The sequence below is a fragment of the Hemitrygon akajei genome, chromosome 29 (assembly GCF_048418815.1).
Source record: "Hemitrygon akajei chromosome 29, sHemAka1.3, whole genome shotgun sequence".
NCBI classification, from domain to species: domain Eukaryota; kingdom Metazoa; phylum Chordata; class Chondrichthyes; order Myliobatiformes; family Dasyatidae; genus Hemitrygon; species Hemitrygon akajei.
Window position 1 is genome coordinate 16,160,087 of NC_133152.1, and position 21,858 is coordinate 16,181,944.

A 21,858-nucleotide genomic window follows, 5' to 3' on the forward strand; every position below is an offset into this window, starting at 1 on the left:
GAATGTGGACTATCTTCCATGCCTTGGGAGCAACCTCTCAGTGAGGGGTTTTCATTAATTATGAAAGTTACCTGTCTCCAGTGCGCCAACATAGTATTTGGCCTTCTAGATTTGTGTCAGAGGCACTTCTCTGCCAAGTTTTCAAACTTCATCAGGAATACCATCTTGTTCCAGGAAAAGATTGTCAGCCTAGACTGTAATTCATGATCTTCTGGGGAGTGATCTCTTCCCTCTTATCTGCAGACTCATGTACTATCAAGAGCTGGCACTGGACACACCAATAATATCCTTCAAATCCACCAGCAGGATAAGTGAAATAACAAGTTGTCCTCTCCCAGCTTCGAGACTCGGATTACACTCAGCCAGCTCAAATGGGCAAGTTTTATTGGAAACATTCAGAATACCAAAAAGATACAGGGGTAGGAATACATCACCTCCTACACTACCCATCACCGCTACCATCTCCTGCCCAGCCATTAAGCAGCCTGCACATTTCATGCTGATCTCATTATCCCACACAGAACTGAAGTGGAAGCACATCACCCTCAATCCCAAGAAACAGCTGAAAAATATTAAGACTGTAACCACAGTTCATAAGGTACTTTCTGTGCATTGAGACATCCCCAGACCAAAATGATGCCTAAATGCAAGGCTTCTTTTTCTTTATGTGTAAAACTCTACACTCCCCATCTAATACTATTGCAAATATAGGGTTAAAATCTTCTGCAAATTTCATTCAACAAAGCTGCTGTCAAGTCTGTGCAGAATGGTAAACAGAAAAGTTTTCTCCACTATCAAACAGCTGGGGGGGGAGGGTTTAGAGGGGTACCATTGGCCAGAAGTTAAATTGGAGTAACCACAATCACAATGTGGCTATGGGAATAGCCCAGAGGCTAGGAACTGTGTGGTGCGAATCTCACTTTCTAACTTCCCAAAGCTTGTACTCCCCACCTATAAGACTCAAGGAGTGTGGTGGAACACTGCCCACTTATCTGGATGAGTACAACTTCAACAACACAAAAGAAAGAATAAACTCCTCTCGGGCTTTGTTTTTAATGCTTAGGAAGCTCAACAACACACAGGACACAGAAGTCCACTTGAGATACACCCCACCTACAACTGTTCACTCGCTTTGCCACCGGCTCCTCTACAGTAGCAGCAGTAGGTACTGTCTACAGGATGCACTACAGCAACTCACAGAGACTCCTGAAACAGCCCATCCCAAGCCCATGGCCTCCATTAGCCCGAAGGACAAGGGCAGCAAAAGGACGGGAATACCGTCACTTGGACGTTGCCCTCCAACCCACACACTATTCCACCTTTGAGGTACATTATTGTTCCTTCACCATTCCTGGTCAAAATTCTGCAACTCCCTCCCTAACAGCATTGTCCGTATCACCACACCGTAAGGTCTGCAGCAGTTTAAAGAGGGCAGCTCACCACCACCTTCTTAAGGGCAACAAGGGATGGGTAATTAATTGCTGGTTCAGACTACAAAGCACAGATCCCTTGAAGTAATTAAAAATTATATATACCGTATATAAAATAAAAATAACAAACCACAATCACAATCAGAATAGCTACATGTCTTAACATTAGCAATATAGATTTCACTGAAGAATATACATTTTGCTTCCCGAATACTTTTGGGCATATCATATGGATTTTGAAAATCATGAAAATTACCATGAAATTTCCCTATCACTCACCATTTTAAAAAAAATCACCTAGTTTCAATTCACAATTCAAGTCAGTATATCCGTTGCTGAGATTAAGGAAGGCATTTTTGTTGGTCCATAAATTAAGCCACTCATCAATGACAGGCAATTTGAAGAACTTCTAGTGGGACCGGAAAAAAAAAATCACATGGAAGACATTCAAGGAAGTTGCTGAAATTTTCTTTTCGCAACTGTAGAGCACCAAGCTACATGCAGCTGGTTGACAACATCCTTCAAGCATGCAAAACCATTAAGTACAATGTATCACGGATGACTCATTTTCTGCATTTCAATTCAGACTTCTTCCCTGCAAAGCTACGAGGATCAGTTACGAGGATGGTGAAAGGTTTCACCGTGAGATTGCGGTCATGGAAAAACGGTATCAGGACAACTGAAATCCATCAATCTGGCTTATTTTTGTTGGGACACTTAAGTGAGAATCCACAGACACTGAGTACAAATGAAAATCATTAACAGAACATTTTCAGTTTAGTTGAACTATTGCAAAGTGTCAGCACTATTATACAATTGAACACAATATATTCAATAAAAGTTAATTACTTGCTTCTCCAAATTCTTACGTGATATAAGTAGACTGAAACTATATCTGTGTCAAGCTTCAAGCGGTCTATCATAAAGGAAAATACAATTCTGAGGAAGCAACACTTTTGAAAAAATTTGTTGTCCAGTGCTATCAGCATTCATTTATCTCCTTCAGAAAGGCCCGAGCGTCAAGTTTATGTTGAACTGTCAGTTCTTATTTTTTCCGCACTGTGAATTCTAGTTTTAAACATATTTAATAGCAGCCCCTCAGAAACTGCTGATTTGCCGTTCCTTCCATTCAGAGTCTATAAAGTAAGAGTCTGAAATTTCAAAGGAAATCCAGTTAGGATTTATGGAGCATATGAGAGTGAAAAGGTTATGGGAATTGGCACTGATGGGAATGCTTTGAGGGACAGTGATGGGCCAAATGGTCTGCCTTATGTCATATGAAAACATTAAATCCTTTTCAATGTTGGGAGAGTATATTGAGGCCCGTATAAAAATAATTTATTTTTACTCCTTATGTGCAATACTGAATCAGTTAAGTTAAAAAGAAAGCCATATATATTGATCAGTGTCAATTGCCAGCACATAATGATTTTGAGCAAACTATTTTTCGCACATCATTTCCTTCCTCCTTTCCTGAAATTAATTTCTTCTCCACAGTCCATTTGCATGGGCATCAGCGCCAAGACTGATTATATAACCTGCTGGTATCTCGGAATATTCAGAAGGAATTGCTGTACAGCTGGGATTCCCAACCTGGGGTCCACGGACCCTTCGGTTAATTATAGGGGTCCATGGCATAAGAAATGTTGGGAACCCCTGCAATACAGGGATAAGGAACTGAAACAATGGACAGTGAAACTTAAAGTGCGTCTGTCAGCATAAAGCATGTCTATCATTACCTGAGTTACGATTAACAAACCAGATAAAGGACTAAAATAGCAATAGTTCTGGTCTGAAAAATAAAAATTTCCAGCGTTTTTTGTAGTCTATCCTTAGTGGTAGACCTTTATAGATGTTCCTTTGTAACAACCAAGACAGAACTGCAATAATGTTGAATGTTCCATTTGAAAATGTCTCGCCTACAGTGCCTTTTAACAGATAGCTCTCACTCAGCAATATTTCAGTTATTTTTATACTTTGAATAAAAATGTTTGCACCCAGAATAGCACTAAAACTAGTTTACTGCAATGCCTCACTCAGATGACCAGTTTTGCAGCAAGCCTCTGTGCTATTTTTCAGACGTCACGTCCAGAAAGTAAGAATTAATGAATGGTAAAAGTTTCCAGTTATTTGTGACTATATCAACCTTCACAATATCATCCATTTGTTCTAGTTGGAATAAAATATTGACGCGCGGGGGCAGGAAGAGAAAAACTTGGTAAGATTCCGGTTCTGAATGTTGTGAGACCACGTACTTCTGAAAATGTGACTGTACAAGATCACACAGAGATCTTTGGACCATCTTAAAGCAGAAACGACTGAGAGCAGATTGGGTGGATTCAGTTTGGATCAGTGACGCCCACAGCTTGTTAAAAAGGCTAGCCTTGACGTCCGATGGCCAACTGAGAGGCACTGGGAAGGGCAGGAAGAGCCGTGGGAAATCAATGTCAACAGGCTCGAGCTGACTGCAGTAAGTGTCACCGTCCTCTGTGGTAAAGATGGCGTTGGTGTGTAAGGTGAAAGGGAAGGGTAACCGAGGCTTGAACACCAGGGAGAAAACATGAGGCTCTTTGTTGAAGAGAAGACAGGGTACATGAAGATCTCTCAATGATTCATAGTGGGAGTTCTGCAAGTCAAAGTGTACAAGTATGGTAAAGAGCTTGTGAAAATGAGAATCAACTTCCTCTGTAAAACTCAAATAAAATTTCTGTTCAATTGTAGAAACAAATCCAGGATCATGAAACTGCTCCAAGTATTGCTCAAAGTAATCTATTTCGAGGTCCTGGTCACTGGTTTCTCCAGGAGGACTGACAGTGGGAGAATCGTCTTCTGGAAATGGAGTCAGCTGTAGTATTGGATGCTTAATTGGAAGAATGGAGATTGAGGAGCCTGCACTTTCTGCCATTAGGGAAAGTGAGCGCATCTTGGCCTGACTATAGTTGCCTGGTCCTGCCGCCACAACTCTTGACAGCTTCTCGCCAGAGAGACAAGTGAGTAGCACGTAATATAAGTGAGCGTGGTCCTGGATGTCAATATCTTGGAACCAGAGGTGGATGTGCTGCAAGAGGTCTGCCAGGGCCCTGAAGGTGGGCTCCAGATTCTGACAATGCAAGATGTTCCTGCAGACGGACAGGATGGCATTCCCCATTCGCCAGTCCCCCCTCTCACACAAGTCGGATGACTGAGTGACACTCAGCAAGAACTGAATGGTTGCCTTCTGGGCTATTGTGCTTTCTTTGGCCACTCTAGCCAGGATCTTAAGGTGCCACATGAGATTAGAAGAAGTCAAGTGCTGAAATGGTAGTTCCACTACCAGCTTCTGCAGGGCCCCTGCTAGTGAAACAGACCACTTACAATCTTCCAGTAGGTTTTGGGTGCTATCTAAAAGGTTTATCATATGTGGAGCTAAGCTGCAGTGTTTTTTGTACAACTGGACTATATGGTTAGTCAACTGTGACATGCACTCTTCATTAGAATAGAAGTGTCCCACAAATATGTACATAGCTTGGAAAAATGTTACTATTCTCTCCCTGTTTCCACTAATGTCCACCAGTTTGTACAAAGACATCAGGTAATCAAAGAGCTCAGTGACCCCTCTTTCTTCCTCTGTATTCTCAAGACACACAAGACTCAACAGATTGAGACGAGCCAGCATTGTACTGCTGTCGTTAAAGAGGGTGGGGAACAGGCAATTCGCCATCCTGGGGGTGAATGTAACCGGAAGGTTCTCCTCCAGGTTAGAGTTAATGGGACGGTTTTCAGGAAAGTGGAGCAGACAGTCCATGTAGAAGAGTCTGAGAGGAACGTTGAGCAGTGGGTGTTGGGCCATTACAACCAGTCGTTTCAAAAGGAGGTTCTCGTCCTCAGCTGTGAAAAGGCTGTCAGTGAAGGTTGTTTTCATGTACAATATGGTGTGCAGTAAGGATATATCCATTGTCCCAAACAGACGCAATATCTGTGACCTGAAAATCGCTGGAGAAAGTGAGTGCACCATAATTACGATCTGGGCCAATTCTCGAAGCAAGATAGCTTGAGATACCGGAGTCAGGAGGAAGCATTCCTCCAGCAGTAACGATACACAAGACTTCAACTCCTTTGTCTCATCAGCAGAAGTCATCAACGAGAAATTAGTTGTCATAGTGACAGCTGCCAAATCGCGTTGTTTCTCCATCACCTTCCACTTGATCCCTTCATTCCGTACCAGCATCTCACGAATGGCCCCCTCAGAAGCATTATGCACCTGTGAGATGGTGTGAATTGCATTTTTCAAGGCCTGGCCGTACAGCAGCGTGTAGGCCTGGTGCAATGGAGTCACCTCTTCTTTCCGCAGAGCAGACAGAAGCTCCAGTTTCCCCGACAGGAGACCTGGATAGCAAGTTTCAAATTCTTGAAGGCAGTTGCACGCCATGGCCCTGAGAGGCCTAAAGTTCACACCATTTTTGTGATCGTTTGAGTCACCCACCACATCCAACAGCTGCTTCATCAAGTTCTTCAATACCTTCTGATCACTAATCAGATGGTCGGTGGAAATTACCACGGTGGTTACTGACAGCAGTAGTTGGCACTTCAGAGTAAGTAACTTAAGCACCAGCGGCAGCTGCAAATAGCTATTGAAGATCGATTCCACCGCCCTTTCTGCTGACTGCGAGCTGGTGAACAACGAAGTCGGAAACTCCTGAAGAACGGCCAGAACCTGCACCTGAAATGGAAATAAACACATCAACACAAGAGATTCTGCAATGCACAAATCCAGAGATACACACACGAAATGCTGAGTCCTGAGGAAGGGTCTCGCCCCAAAACACTGACTGCTTATTCTACTCCATAGAGGCTGCCCGATCTGCTGAGTTCCTCCAGCATTTTTTGTGTGTTGCAAATATACACAGTTACCTTAAAAATCACAAGTTTAAGTGCAGACACAAGTACTTATAAAGGCTATTGGAATGTTGACCTCTTACAGAGCACTAATGAGACCTCACCCACAATACTCTGTGCACATTTGGTCTCCATGCACAAGGAAGGATATAAAAGCATTGGAAGTTTTCAATGTTGATTTCTGCAATGAAGTGAACGATGCAAGAAGCCTGTGTGGGATGGGCCAAAGCTTACTGGAGTACAAAATAATTTTTTTTATTGATTAATTGATTGATTGATTGATTGATTGAGATGACGCAGAATAGGCCTTTGAGCTGCACCGCCCAGCAATCTCCCAATTTAATCTGAGCCTAATCATGGGACAATTTGCAATGGCCAAATAACCCACAAACTGGTACATCTTTGTCTGTGGGAGGAAACTCACACGGTCACGGGGAGAATGTACAAACTCCTTACAGGCAATGGTGGGATTGACCTGGGTCACTGGTACTGTAAAGCACTGTGCTAACTACTACGCTACCGTACGGGAGGTGATCATATCAAGACATAAAAATTTGAATGGGTTGGGCTGGATGGCTGTTGAGAGGCTGTTCTCCTTATGGAGTTATCTGGAACTAGAAGGCACAGCTTCTGAATAAAGGACTGTCGATCTCAAAGGGAGATGAGGAGGTTTTTTTCTTTCTATCTCGGGAATTCCCTACTTCAGATCTGTGAAGGTGGATTCATCAAATAATTCAAGATGGCAACGACAGATACCTAAGGGAGGTAGAAGCTATGAGAGAGCATGGTGCTGAGCCCAAGATTGGATCATCTGTCAATCCACTAAATTCACAAAAAAATGTTCAAAGGCAGAATAGCTTATTTCTGCTCGTTTCTTGTATTGATATGTTCTGTTGCATCTTTCATAAAGTTCTACTGTTTTTTTAACAAGTCCATTGAACATTTCTATCCATAACCATCAAGAAGCATAACTAAAAGTCCAGGACCTTGGAAAAAGGGAAGAGTCTTGTATAGGACATAAATTAGGTAAATCAGGAGTCATCAACTGGATGTGAAAAACTTGTACTTCAAAAGGCTGTATACTGCAGAAGTAAGGAGTGACTGCTGGTGCTATTAAGAGATTCTGGGGGGATAAGCAAGCGTGAAATGTTGCTAGGCATCTTGATTTCAACATGTTGAGGATGCAGGGAGAAGTGTCAACACTTAGGGCAGCAGATTAAGATGTGCAGGAAAAAAAAACACAAATAGCCTGGGTTTAAAAACTACAAAAGGGTAGATGGAAGTTAACTACAGGACAATGGTTCACCCATTCCTAGATTCTGAATTTCTCGTGTTTGCAACACTGAAAGACAACAGAGATAATGATGTGGTTAACTTTACATTGCTGCTTTTTATTTTCTGGATTCATATCTTCTGTGGGTGGCAGCTCTGAGAAAATCTGAACTTGAACAGACTGCAAAGTGTTGACCTTTGGTGAAAATATATTGTATGCTGTTACCTGGCGTGATAACTTATGAACAAATGCCTTTCCTTAAAAAGTTATGAACAACAAAGTCAAACCAATAAAGCTCTGGGATTAATCCTTGACTGCTGCTAAATTAACAGAAATTATTAAATAGGAGATCCTCCAAGACGATTGTTTAGAGGTTTGCGTGTCTCAATGAACCAAAGAGCTATGTTGGCTGGAGTCAAGACCTTGTGCTTTGACTCTTGGTAGGGTCACCCATGCCAAAAAGATTAAAGGGTAGAGGCCGCACTAAGAATGATCCACTGGTCCTCCAGGTTCAGGGGATCAGCTCATGGCCAACAATCCTGACTGTTCAAAAAAATTGTTACAGATACAGCAATGAAAAATGCCACATCTGTGTGCAATGGTATTCCTGGGATCTGCACGACTGATCGTAGTGAAAACTGCGAGGAAGCACAATGAAGGAAGCCCTGAACACCACCTAGACCAAGACCAAAATCAGTTTTTGGAATGTACAACCCCCTGAAGGGTGGAAGAAACCGCAGGAGACCAAAGACAACTCGGCACCATACCAGAGGCAGAAATGAGGACCCTGAACCACACACTGGGGCACAATAGAGAAGATGGCCAAGGACAGACAAACAGGAGGACCTTCATTGCTGTACTGAATGCCAGCATTGTAACAGACAGTAACTAACCAACTAATTATTAAATCAGGGATAAAGTTGACCTCACTTCCCTTTACCCCAAATATTGTCCAGCTGCAGTTTCCACAAGGGTGGACATCAGATGACATCTCAACCTGCCGAATCTGCAGAGGAGTTACCATTAACCACTTGGGTGACGTTTCAGAATTCAGACCGTGATGGTCAAACTGCAATAATGATTAATATCTTAAGGAAAAAATAAATGCATTAGTAAATACTGTAATTTATTAGTCCATATACATTTGATATATGAGCCTTTCTGGTTTAGGACAGAATTATGTTGTACCTTTATACTTTCGCCCATTTTCTCATCTGTGAGGATTCTCAGTAGATCTTGCACAAAGTTCTCAGCTGTTGTACTGGCAAGGAAACGTGTTGGGCTGGCACGGAATGCAGCGACCTTCTGGGCCCATTCGGAATGAGGTGACATAGCCATGGCACCAAATTGCTACAACAGAGAGGAAGTTATAGATGACAAACACACTTTAAATCCTCCTTCTCAATGTTCTCAGCCCCGCCCAATATCAGATCTTCAGTAGGTCAACAATGAAGTGATACCGCACAATTATCTCCAGGGAAAGGGAGGGTTGGGCGGGGGTGGGTTAGTAATTTTAATAGTTTGGGAAGTTATCTTTAAGTGCTCAGTCTGCTTAAGTGCCTAATATGACCAATCTAAAGTGCGACTATGTTCAAAGAAAAATTTATGATTAGAGTACATACATGTCACCGCATACAAGCCTGAGATTCTTTCTCCTGTGGGCAAGCTCAGCAAATCTATTGAATACAGGATCAAGAAAGGGCAAGAGCACAGAAGACAACAAACTGTATAAGTGCAAGGAATAATAAATAGCAATAAATAACAAGATCATGAACTAACAAGATAAAGAGTCCTTAAAGTGAGGACTTGGTTGTGCAAACATCTCAATAGATGAGTGTAATTATCTTCTTTTTCCCCCCCCAAGAGCCTGATAATTGAGAGGTAGTAACTGTTCTTGAACCTGGTGGGGCGAGTCCTGAGGCTCCTGTACCTTCTTTCCTGATGGCAGCAGTGAGAAGAGAGCATGTCCTGGGTGGTGGTGTCCTTGATGGCGGATGCTGCTTTCCTACGACAGTGTTTCATGTAGGTGCGCTCAGTGGTTGGGGGGGGGGGGCTTTACTCGTGATGTACTGGGCCATCTATCACTATTCTCACTCATTCTCAGCTGAGTATCATGGAATAACATTCACAGGAGGTCTGCAACATTATCCAAGGGGAACCAAGTTTTAAGAACGTAAGAAACAGTAGGAAAAAATTGCCTGTCACCTCTCCACCCTATCTACTCCATCCATTGAACAAAGTGATGTCTGAATTCACCATCAGTAGGTCTTTCAGTGACAAAGATTTACTGCTTAAAAAGCAATCCAGTGACTGACCCTCCGTAGCCCAACTGGGCAGTAAATTCCAAAGACAATCACCCATGGTTCTTGTCCCAAACGTCTGATCCTTTACTTTGAGACAGTGACCCTAGGCCTAGGCAATCAAGCCAGCAGAAATACTAACTCCGCATCTACCCCGCCAAGCTTCACGTGGGGCATGTTTCTAAACTCAAGTATTGTCTTTGTGGAACACAAGTTCCCTTCTCCCTTGGGTCCTTAAGTACAGTGAAAACACATAATCCCTGCAGATTTCACACAATTCAAAGTGATGATAGCAACAACACCCATGTAGAGCTTGCTTGCTTTCCAGAGGAGGAACAGCAGTAAACCAGCTCCTTTTCACATGCGCACTTAATTAAAGCTACGCAAACAGGCATTGAATTTTCAGACTGCCAGGATCTGATTATGCAATGTTAAAGCGGTGAGAAAAGGTTTTTTTAAAAAGCGCAATTCAAAGGAAGCAGTTTGGCCACAATGTAATCCCTGCTACACAGACAAGCAATTTGTTGTTGGAAATACCTTATCATTCTTCTGAGGAACTGTGGTAATAGGTTGGGCAACAGATTACACTACGTTGAGCGAACAGAGACAGTTACAAGTGGTCTTAGCAGATAATGCAATTTTCTCTAAGAATTTGTATTTATTATGCTCCAAATATTTTTTTAAAAATTGAGATACAGTGTGGAATAGGCCCTTCGAGGCACGCTGCCCCGCAACCCCCGATTTAATCCTACCCTAATCACAGGACAACGATCTACCTACCACCTGCATATCTTTGAACTGTGTAACGCCAGTCACGGGGAAAACATACAAAATCCCTTACAGGCAGCAGCGGGAATTTAACCTGGGTTGCTGGTACCATAAACCATTGTGCTAATCGCTACACTACCGTGCTGCCCCAATACCCTGGTCCACTCCCACTTGCATTCTGAAGACTAATTTCTGTTTTTAACATATCAGGCCAATCCCATCCTGATGCAGATACTTCGACTAGAAACTTCGACTATGTCTCTCTCCACAGATACAAAATGTTTACAGCATTTTCTGTTTTTGCTTCCAATTTGTTGCATTTGTTTTGTTTTCAGAAGATCACTGTTTCATTTTGGCAACACTCATTGATCCTTGAAGGTGTTAACACAGGAACGCAAAGGTTGGAAGGATACTGGCCTTCATTTCTCAGGGCAATGGACACAAGAAGCAGGGAGAGGTTTCTGCTCTAACTTTATAAAACATTGCCCAGAGCTCTGCAACACTGTGTGCAGTTTTGGTCACATTACAGGAGGATGTGATCATGTGGAGAAGGTGCAGAAGAGATTGATCAGGATGTTCCCTGGAATGATGCAATTCAGTCACGAGGAGAAAAGGGGACATGGTTGAGGTAAATAAAATTATGAGGGCTTAGGTAGGGTAGACTGCAGGAAACCTTTCGCTGTATCAGAGACAGATAAACCTAAAAGGACTTAGATTTACAACGTAAGAGATCTGGAGGAGATCTGAGGGGTCCTTCTTCCCCCAGAGAGTGGAAAGAACCTGGAATAACATTTCTGACTCATTGGTTGAAGTTGGGTCATTTACAACATTTAAGAGGCAACTGAATGAGTACTTGAATCACCAAGGCAGAGAAAGCCTAGTACTGGGAGATGGGATTAAATACAGAGACTGCCTGCTGGTCGGCAGCACGAGGTCGACGGAATGACCCATTTCCATGCTGTACGTTTCTATAACTCAATGACTTAGCTTACAGGGTCTGCCGCAGAAACAAGCAAGTATGGGCTCTGTGATTGATCAAGGAGGGATATCAGACACTATATTAGGCTACTTCCAGTTTTACATTGGGTAATCTGCAATATTACATGTCCATTAATGCCTCAAACTGCTTGTAATTTAGATATGAATTTTGGTTCTAAAGGATCCTATCCACACCACTGGCATTCCTCCTCTTTTTCCAGATGCTGCCTGACCCATGCCTGTCTAACTCCATCAATTACTGTTTAATGTATAAAAGACCATCATAGGAGCAATTAACTACAATATTTTATCATTTTCCCAAATGTGTTTGTATATATAGTTTCTGTGTGTGTGTTTTTTTTAAAGGCAATTTGTTATATGTCCTTTAGGTGTTTCAGAGATCTAAGGAGGCGTCATATAAAAGTATTATTTTTAAATGCACTATATTGTTGAATTTAATCAAATTATCATGGATGCTCTGGTTTCAAAGTACATTTATCATCAAAGTATGTATACATTATACAACCTTGAGATTCATCTTCTTGCTGAGAGCCACAAGACAAAGAAACCCCAAAAGAACCATTAAAAAAAAGTCAGCAGAGAGAAAAGAAATCGCGCTAGCATTGAGGACTGAGGTTTTACGAAAGACACGAAGCCCAAGCACCCCTGCAGCCAGAGCAGGCCACAGCCTCAGCTCAGCTCAGAGCAGAGTAAATGCCACGGGACCACAGACACGGAGCCGGGCACCCCTGCAGCCGGAGCAGGCCACAGCCTCAGCTCAGCTCAGAGCAGAGTAAATGCCACGGGACCACAGACACGGAGCCGGGCACCCCTGCAGCCGGAGCAGGCCACAGCCTCAGCTCAGCTCAGAGTAAATGCCACGGGACCACAGACACGGAGCCGGGCACCCCTGCAGCCGGAGCAGGCCACAGCCTCAGCTCAGCTCAGAGCAGAGTAAATGCCACGGGACCACAGACACGGAGCCGGGCACCCCTGCAGCCAGAGCAGGCCACAGCCTCAGCTCAGCTCAGAGCAGAGTAAATGCCACGGGACCACAGACACGGAGCCGGGCACTCCTGCAGCCAGAGCAGGCCACAGCCTCAGCTCAGCTCAGAGCAGAGTAAATGCCACGGGACCACAGACACGGAGCCGGGCACCCCTGCAGCCGGAGCAGGCCACAGCCTCAGCTCAGTGCAGAGTACACGTTGTGGAGAATGAGCAGAACCAAGATCATCGTCCAAACACTGGGTTGTTCTTCGCTCTTGGACAGCTCTGGGACGTGAACACCACCGCCATGGTTCAGCTCGTACCTGACCTTTCCAATTAGGCCAGCAGTTCAAATCAATCGGACGTCCAGACTTCCCTCGCTCCCGCCTCTGCTTGCCTCTCCATTGTTAGTGGTGATCGTTACTAATAACGTGTTTAGTAGTTTTCTTTGTTTTGTAGAGCCACTACTCTAGAGATCCAGGTTCAACCCTGTCGTCTATATGGAGTTCACACATTCTCCATAAGGTAGTGTGGGTTGCACTCATGTGCTCTGTTTTCCTCCCACAATCCAAAGATGTGTAGGTTGAAAGGTTAAGTGACCTCTGTAAATTAACCCTAGTGTGATGGTAGAATCTATTGGCTTAGTGATGTTGGTTAAATTCAGCACTGCAGTGTTAAGGACAACTACAGAGTGAATCTAATAAAGGATTAATGTGGGGTTAGTTTAATTAGATAATTGACACTTTACACTTTGACTGTGAGATTAAGCACAGCTCCAATATCATATTTAAATTTGCTGACGACACCACTGTTGTAGGCCGAATCAAAGGTGGTGATGAATCAGCAAAGAGGAGGGAGATTGAAAATCTGACTGAATGACGCCATAACCACACCCTCTTACTCAAAGTCAACAAAACCAAGAAGCTGATTATAGACTTTAAGAGGAGGAAACCAGAGGTCCATGAGCCAGTCCTCATCGGAGGATCAGAGGTGGAGAGGGTCAGCAACTTTAGATTCTTGGGTGTTATCATTTTGGGGGACCTGCCCTGGGCCTAGCATATAAATGCAATTACGAAGAAAGCACGGTAGTACATCTACTTAGGAGTTTGTGGAGCTTCGGCATGACATGTAAAAACTTTGACAAATTTCTATAGATGTGTAGTGGAGAGTATACTGACTGATGTATCATAGTTTGGTATAGAAATATCAGTGCCCTTCACTGGAAAATCCTACGCAAATTTCTTATGGCCCAGTCCATCATGGGTAAAGCCCTCCCAACCATTGAGCACATCTACATGAAACACTGCCGCAGGAGAGTAGCATCCATCATCAGAGATCTCACCACCCAGGACATGCTTTCTTCTCACTGGTGCCATCAGGAAGATACAGCAGCCTCAGGACTCACACCACCAGGTTCAGGAACAGTTACCATCCTTCAACTATCAGGTTCTTGAACCAAAGCAAGTAACCTCACTCAGCTTCACTTGCCCCATCATTGAGATGTACCTACAGCCAATGGACTCACTTTCCAGGACTCTTCATCTCATGTTTTCAATATTTATTGCTTAATTATTTATTATTATTTCTTCTTTTACATTTGCACTGCATGTTGTCTTCTGCACTCTGGCTGAACACTCTAGTTGGCCAGTCTTTCATTGATTCTGTTGTGGTTATTATTCTGTGGATTTATTGATCATGCCCACCAAAAAAGAATCTCAGGGTTGCATATGATGACTTGTAAGTATCTAATAATAAATTTGCTTTGAACTTTGATGGTCAATGGGTCAAAGAGCCTGTTTCTGTGCTATATGACTTTATGAGCTGGCATAGACCTGATGGATCAAATGACATGTCATGAGATTATAAAGACCGTAAGACATTGTTTATGTTACTGGAAGCATGAGGAAAAATGCATGACCAATGAATAATTTGACGATTCTAACAAGCCATTTCAATTATGATCATAACTGAAAATACAACTGAAAGTGCCCCAAAACTTTATCAGACAATAGCACTTTCACAGACCAAGGACAGGAAATATGGGATCCTTCAATGCTCATACAATAATCCTATGAATATCTTGTAACTCAAGATGATTGCGCGAGTTCCACTATCCCTCTATCAATAAATACACTCTTGTTGTAACTCTGGACAAGGTTAAAACAAATGATGCAGGTTTCACCGTGGACTTACTAATGATAGTTGATTTCAAGCAGTACAGTGTTAAAGACAACTACAATCAACCACAGACTAAATCCAACCAAGTTGTATTGATGACTAAAGATGATGTTATGTTTTGTAACTCCAAAACATAAAACTAATTGAAAGAAAAACATGGAGCCGGGAGATGTGTGTGCTTGGTTTTGTTTTTACTTTAAGCAAGACACGCACTTATGACCTGGTGGCATGAAAATGTATGTCATTCGCATACTCTTATATATTTATTGACATTCGAGCCACACCAGCCAGCAATCTCCTGATTTAATCCTGGCATAATCGTGGCACAATTTACAAAGACCTACTAAACCTACCAACCTGTGTTATGCCGTCGGCCCCCTCTTTTGTGAGAATCTCAAGAACCCTAGTCAAGGGGGGGTCAGCTGACCCAAAAGAGGAAGAGACGTGCTGAATAGACACAGGAAAATGGGAGAGAGAGAGAGAGACCACGTTCTCCCAAGAAGCAGAATAAAGGTGACATTGACTATTGTCTCATGGAGACCACGTGAAAAGCCCTCGGGCAAAGTGGGCTGGTTGAGAGAGAGATCGCATTACCTGCAACTTGATTGACACCTGCGATCCCGTGAAGAAGTATAAAGGAGGGTCTGAGGGGGGGGGGGGACCCTCAGACGCACCCAGGAGACACCAAGGAAGCACGATATCGATTCTCGTGGGAGCGGGAAGCCATTTTGAAGGAAGCCACGTGCGTTAGATTCCGAATTTCGAATCTGTGGCTAGAACCAACGAAGACTGCTTTTAACGAACAACGGGGAAGTCTGCTCCCCTGATTCCAAGGATTTGCTCTGCCAAGACGACGGGCAAGTGTTTATCTTTTCTAAATCATCTCTCTCTCTCTCTACAACGTGAAAACCCCAGCGGTTCCCAAAAAGGGAAAAGCCTGCAAACTTCTGAGTGACTCTTTATATTTCAATTGGACTCAGTATTACCCCTAGACAACTGTAGAGCTTATTTCTGATTGATTATAGTTACACCGGTGTTTTAGATTGAGTTTTGACGATGTATATGATCTGAATGTGTTTGTATTAACCATACGTTTGTGCCCTTTTTGAATAAAACGTTTGAAAATAGTAGCATCCGACTCAGCTGATCCATCTATCTTTGCTGGTAAGTTACCTGGTTACGGGGTTACGTAACACCTGTATGTCTTTGGAATGTGTGAGGAAACTGGAGCTCCCAGAGGAAATCCACATGGTCACGGGGAGAACGTGCAAACACCTTACAGGCAGCGGCGGGAATGGAACCCAGGTCACTGGTACCGTAAAGCATTGTGCTAACCACTACCCTACCATGCCTTCCTGTCCTATGCCAGTAATGAATTATGTAAACAACAAATACTATCAAATAATATATTTACAGTATTACTCAAATATGACTGAAATATTAAATACACAACACTCCTCCATGCTTAACAATAAACTCCAACTCAATATAGAATGCAACTCAAATGAAATATGGAACGTATTGCTCTCTAGTCATTATATACATCTCCACAATACACTATATATACCATATACTACAACTAATATTAGACATCCACAACATAGTAGATTTTTTATTGTCTCTAAAGATCAATGACTAAAGATTTAATCATTGTGAAGGATTTTTTTATACTTGTCGACTAACACTTTTCATGACGGGGCTGGGATCACTCTACTTGGCAGGTGAAACTTGTGGTTGCAAAAAAATCTTGGGTTCTGGGGCCTCCTCCATGCTGGTTGTAGGAGTGGACTCTAGGGCTGCAGGAAATGGGGCTGACAGCTCTGGACACCTTTCATCCGGGTGTGCTGGCATCCCAAACAGCGCCTGGCAAGCTGCTCGATCTGCCGATTTATCCCAAGGCTACCAAAGCTTTGTGCTAACGCCTTCATTTTGAACACACCTCAATGACCAGCATGTAGCTCCACACGTCTCTCAGCTCAGATGGTACAACAACGCTCAATCCCCACATGGCAACTCCTGTCAAGTGCAAGTTCATTGCAATGCTGGTAAAAAAAAAGCGGAAACTGGAATTTCTACTGCACATTTCAGTCATTCTGGGTCGTCCTAAGGCAGTGTGGGGACTTAATGTAGACCTAAGGCAGTGTGGGGACTTTTCTGGTTTCCCTTTTGATCATCTCTGCCATAACAGGGATACTTTCAATTTGCATTAGGGAGAACACATCAAGATGAGTGTCCTCTTTTATAAACTTTTCAGGCATTTCCTTTACCAAGGGTAAACAGGACAATCCATTAGCAATTCCATGATTAGCTGTCCTCTTGAATTTGATTTTGGAATTGTGTCCTCCAAGAAACAGAGCCCATCTCTGCAATTGTGCTACTGCTGTTAGTCAAATGCCCTTCTTGGATTTAAAATGTCCACTAGTAGTTGATGATCAATAGAGGGTAAACTCTCCCTCATGCAAGCACTGGTTGAAACATTTTACACCCCAAACCAGATTCAAGGCCTCTCTGTAAAGCTGTGTGTGTTTTTTCCTCTGCAGTGGTAAGGACTATGGGGCATCACAGGCAAGATTCACAGGACAATGTGGATCATAACGTGAGAGTGCAGTGTCTGGCATCACCATTTCATTTGTCTTTTGGAAAGCCATCTCACACTACTTTGTCCACTGCCATTTCTTTCTGACCTGTAGTGATCAGTTCAAGGGGTGGAGCAAGAACCTGTTACAGTAATTAACAAATCCTAGAAAGGACCACAACTGTGACACGACCGTAGAGCTTGGGGCATCCACCACTGCTTGAATTTTCTCAGCACTCTTGTGTAATGCTGGTGCATCAATGGTGTCACCACAGTAAGCGACGCTTGTTAAAAGAATTCACACTTGTTGCTTTGGGCTCTGAGCCCATAATCTTCTAATATTTTTAACACTGTCTTGAGATTTTGGATATGTTCCCTGTCATCCTTACCAATAACAAGGATGTCAATCCAGGTAACACTGAGCGCCTGGGCAACTTTACAGCAAGCTGGTCTATAGCTTTCTGCCAGTGTGCAGTTGCAGAAGCTACTCCAAAAATAAGCCTATTATAACGATAAAGTCCTTTTGTGAGTGCTTATAGTCCTCCTTCCATCTGTAGGTAGACTTTACTGAAGTGTTTTCCTCCAGAAAGATTTGCAAAGGTATCTTCTATCCTGAGCAGAAGGTATTGATCTACTTTCAGTACTGGCTTGACGGTGACCACTCACCGCAGATCCTGACAGTTCCCTTTCCTCTTGGATACTGGGACCACTGGTGTTGCCCATGGGCTACACTCAACCTCAGGAAGAATTCCTTCAGCTTCCAGGTGATCGAGCTCACTGGCTACTTTATCACAGATACTATAAGAAACCAGATGCGTTCTATAAAACTTGGACGTGGCATTTTAACCTTTTTTTTCCCCCTTGATATGTTTGAGTTTTCCAATGCAATCCTTGAGCCCTTCTTTGGCATCATCCAATACCTTTCTCAATTCACTTTCAGAAGACTCTCTTGCAGGGGTCGTGGCCTGCAACTGGTGGATGGATCTCAAAGTTCAAAGTAAATGTTATTATCAGAGTACATATGTCACCACCTACAACCCTGAAATTCATTTTCCTGCGGCACACTCAGCAAATCTATATAACAGGATCAATGAAAGATCAACTAGAACATAGAAGCCAACCAACTATGCAAATGTAAATATAAATAAATAGCAATAAATAACGATAGCATGATATAACCAGTCCTTAAAGTGAGATCATTGGTTGTGGGAACATCCCAACCTATGAGTGTAGTTATCCTCTTTTGTTCAAAAGCCTGATGGCTGAACCTGGCTTTAACTGTGATGTACTGGGCTGAATCCACCACCTTTTCCCTTCAAAGGTATTGATGTTCCCATACCAGGCCATGTCACAGCCAGTCAATACACTCTCCACTACACATCTATAGAAGTTTGACTAAGTTTTTGATGTAATTCCAAATCTCTGCAGACTCCTAGTGAAGTAAAGGTACTGTCGTGCTTTCTTTGCAATTACATTTATATAATGGGTCTAGGACACATCCTCTGAGATAGTGACACCCAGGAATTTAAAGTTACTGACCCTCTCCACCTCTGATAATGACTGGCTCATGGACCTCTGGCTGGTTTCCCTCTCCCGAAGTCTACAATCATTTCCTTGGTCTTGCTGACATTGATTGAGAGGTTGTTGTTATGATACCACTCAGCCAAATTTTGCTTCCCTTTTGAATGCTGATTCATCACCACCTTTGATACAGCCCACAACAGAGGCATCACAGCAAACTTGAATACATTGCTGGAGCGGTACTTAGCCACACAGTCACAAAAACACATCAGAATTTATCTTTCTGCAACAAGAATCTACATTTCCTTATGTGCTTCACCTCCCTCCCATCCCCTCAGCAGGGACCTCTGTCTTAATTAAAGGCTCCATAATGGCTTTATCAATGTTACTGAATAAGCCAAACGGATATTTGTCAGAATGTGGATCCATTCGATACACTCCACCTCCAAGGTGTAAAACTCAAACACTTAACAAGAAAACTAACCTCCTGCAAAAATGCAACACAGCAACCTGTCACTGAAGGATCAACATAACTGAAACCTAGCTAGGAATAATCTGTATAAACTCTTTAATGATCGATGCCATCCACTCTATCAACTCACTCCACCACGAGTTGCGAGCAGAAATGCCGGATGGGGTTCAACCACAACATTTAAGAGAAGTCTGGATAGGTATGCGGGTGAGAGGGGTAAGCGGGTAGATGGAGCTAGGCAAAAATCAGGTCGGCATGGGCCAGATGGGCCGAAGGGCTTGTTCCTGCGGGTCAGCGCTCAATGACTCGATGGCTACGCCAGGTCAGTGAATTATAACCGACTAACAGACACAAAATGCTGGAGGAAGTCAGCAGGCCAGGGAGCACCTATGCAAAAAGAGTACAGACGACATTTCGGGCCGAGACCCTTCAGCAGGAACTTAACCAACTCCCTCTTCTGATCACCTCAACACAAGTGACCCCATGACCATGGACGAGAACTCGTTTCCCCAGGACCTCCCAAACATAATACAGAATAATTACAGCCCCTGACACTACTTATCACTGCTGCCCGGTTTTGGCAACCTGAAAACGATTCCCTTTACCCCTTCCCTCCAAATTTATCTCCCAAAGCTTCTTTGCTCACCCGGAAAAGCGGCTCAAAGTAGACCCGGATCAGGTGACCCAGCTGCAGTCACATGACGCGAAGGCGGTTCCCGGAAATGATGTAATCAGGGCAAGTTGCTCCCGCGGTATCCAGGGGATACCGCCACATCTTCAGAGTGGTGATATTAAGTGAGCACTTAATTTAGAATTATCTTCTCTAGTGGAGTTATTTGCCTGGAGTTCAATATGATACGAATTGGCAACGAACTCCCACCGGTCTTTCTTGGTAGTCAGAATTATCGTGAGTTTTAAAAATCTTAATCGGTCCACGAGTGTGAACGAGTTGCGAGCAGAAATGGTGGATGGGTTCAACTGCAACATTTAAGAGAAGTTTGAATAGGTACATGGACGAGACGGGTATCGCCTGGTTGCGGTAGATGGAGCTAGGCGAAAATCAGGACGGCATCGGCGAGATGGGCCGAAGGGCTTGTTTCTGTAGTGCATTATCATTTCCATTTGATGAGAAATTTAGAATGTCCGATGCAATTGTTGGTCACACATTGCACTAACAGGCCCTTTGACCCATCTAGTCTGTGCTGGCTATTGGCAAGCTAAATTTAGCTGTGCCTGCCTTGATGCTAGCATTACGTCTGCCTCCAAATCTGAAAGCTGCATGCGTCCAATGTAGGCCACTTCCTGTAGGTTCTTAAGCCAATGCTCTTTAGCTCAAGATTTCCAGCATCAGCAGAATCTCTTGAATTTATGATTTGTCTTGTATAGCCCTTTGGGTCCCCTTTTGTGCCTGGAGTATGATTCCCTAACTCCAGCTTTCCCCAATTCTGCCAATAGCACCTACTCTCACACACTTAACCCTCTCCCTAGTAGTACACATGCACACACACAATGCTGGAGTAACTCAGCAGGCCAGGCAGCATCTATGGAAAAGTGTACAGTTAATGTTTTGGGCCAGGAACTTTCACCTTCATCTCTTGTTACTGTGACTTTGGAGATTTTATCATTTAAATTCCAGCACCATCCTTTACTAACCGTATACTCCTCACTGAGAAGTACTGCAGTTTTGTTAACCAGTTGTACCAACAAGTACTCCTGTCAGTAAATTGCTACTGTTAATCCATCTATACTAATCACATTTACATTGATATGTTCCCTTTTCTGCCTTGGCATTTCAGGTATTTAAATATTGAGAGAATACTTGCTTGAACAACTCACTCAAATACTTGGATCCAGATTCCAACACCCTCTGGATGAAAAAATATTTTCCTCAGAACCCCTTCCTTGGCTAAAAATGTCCCCTCTGGTTTTTGACACCTCTTTTATGGAGAAAGGTTTTCTACTATCTCTTCTGTCCATGTCCCTCATAATTTTGTATATCTCAATCAGATCTTCCCTCTGTCTCCGTTACTCCAAGAAAAACAAATCTAGTTTATCCAGTCTCTTTCATAAGTACTCCATCCAGACAACATCCGGGTCAATCTATGCACCATTTCTAATGCAATCACATGTTTTTGTATAAAGTGGTTACCAGAACTGTACACAGTACTGCAACTGTGGCCTAATCATTCTTTTATAACCTCTCTGCTCTTGCAGACATTTAATGAGGGCTAGTATTCTATACACCAGCTTCACTACTTTATCTACCTGTGCTGCCACTTTAGGAATCTTGGACCAGGAACCTGAAGCTCCCTGTGTTCCTCAGTGTTCTATAGTGGTCTCCAGCTTATTGTTTTTGTCCTGCCCTTATTAGCATTTGGTGGCTGTGGTCCTGTACTCACTGGAGTTTAGAAGAATGGGGGGGGGGGAGGGGGGAATCTCATCGAAACCTACTGAATATTGAAATACCTACGTAGAGTGGAAATGGAGGAGATGTTTCCAAT

At 43.2% G+C, this 21,858-nt stretch overlaps 1 protein-coding gene across 2 annotated transcripts; it reads right to left on the minus strand.

The window, feature by feature from the left end:
* Positions 1–367: 367 nt before the first annotated feature.
* Positions 368–20,072, minus strand: ap5b1 (adaptor related protein complex 5 subunit beta 1). Of its 2 annotated transcripts, none has more exons than XM_073031746.1 (3): positions 20,004–20,072; positions 8,767–8,928; positions 368–6,129 (listed from the first exon to the last, which is right to left on the minus strand). In XM_073031746.1, the coding sequence occupies exons 2-3, from the start codon at positions 8,914–8,916 to the stop codon at positions 3,499–3,501; spliced, it is 2,781 nt and encodes a 926-aa protein (XP_072887847.1). In that variant the 5' UTR covers positions 8,917–8,928; positions 20,004–20,072; the 3' UTR covers positions 368–3,498. The 2 variants fall into 2 exon arrangements, with proteins under 2 accessions (XP_072887847.1, XP_072887848.1); XM_073031747.1 differs by lacking the exon at positions 20,004–20,072 and adding an exon at positions 9,201–9,258.
* Between the last annotated feature and the right edge of the window lie 1,786 nt (positions 20,073–21,858).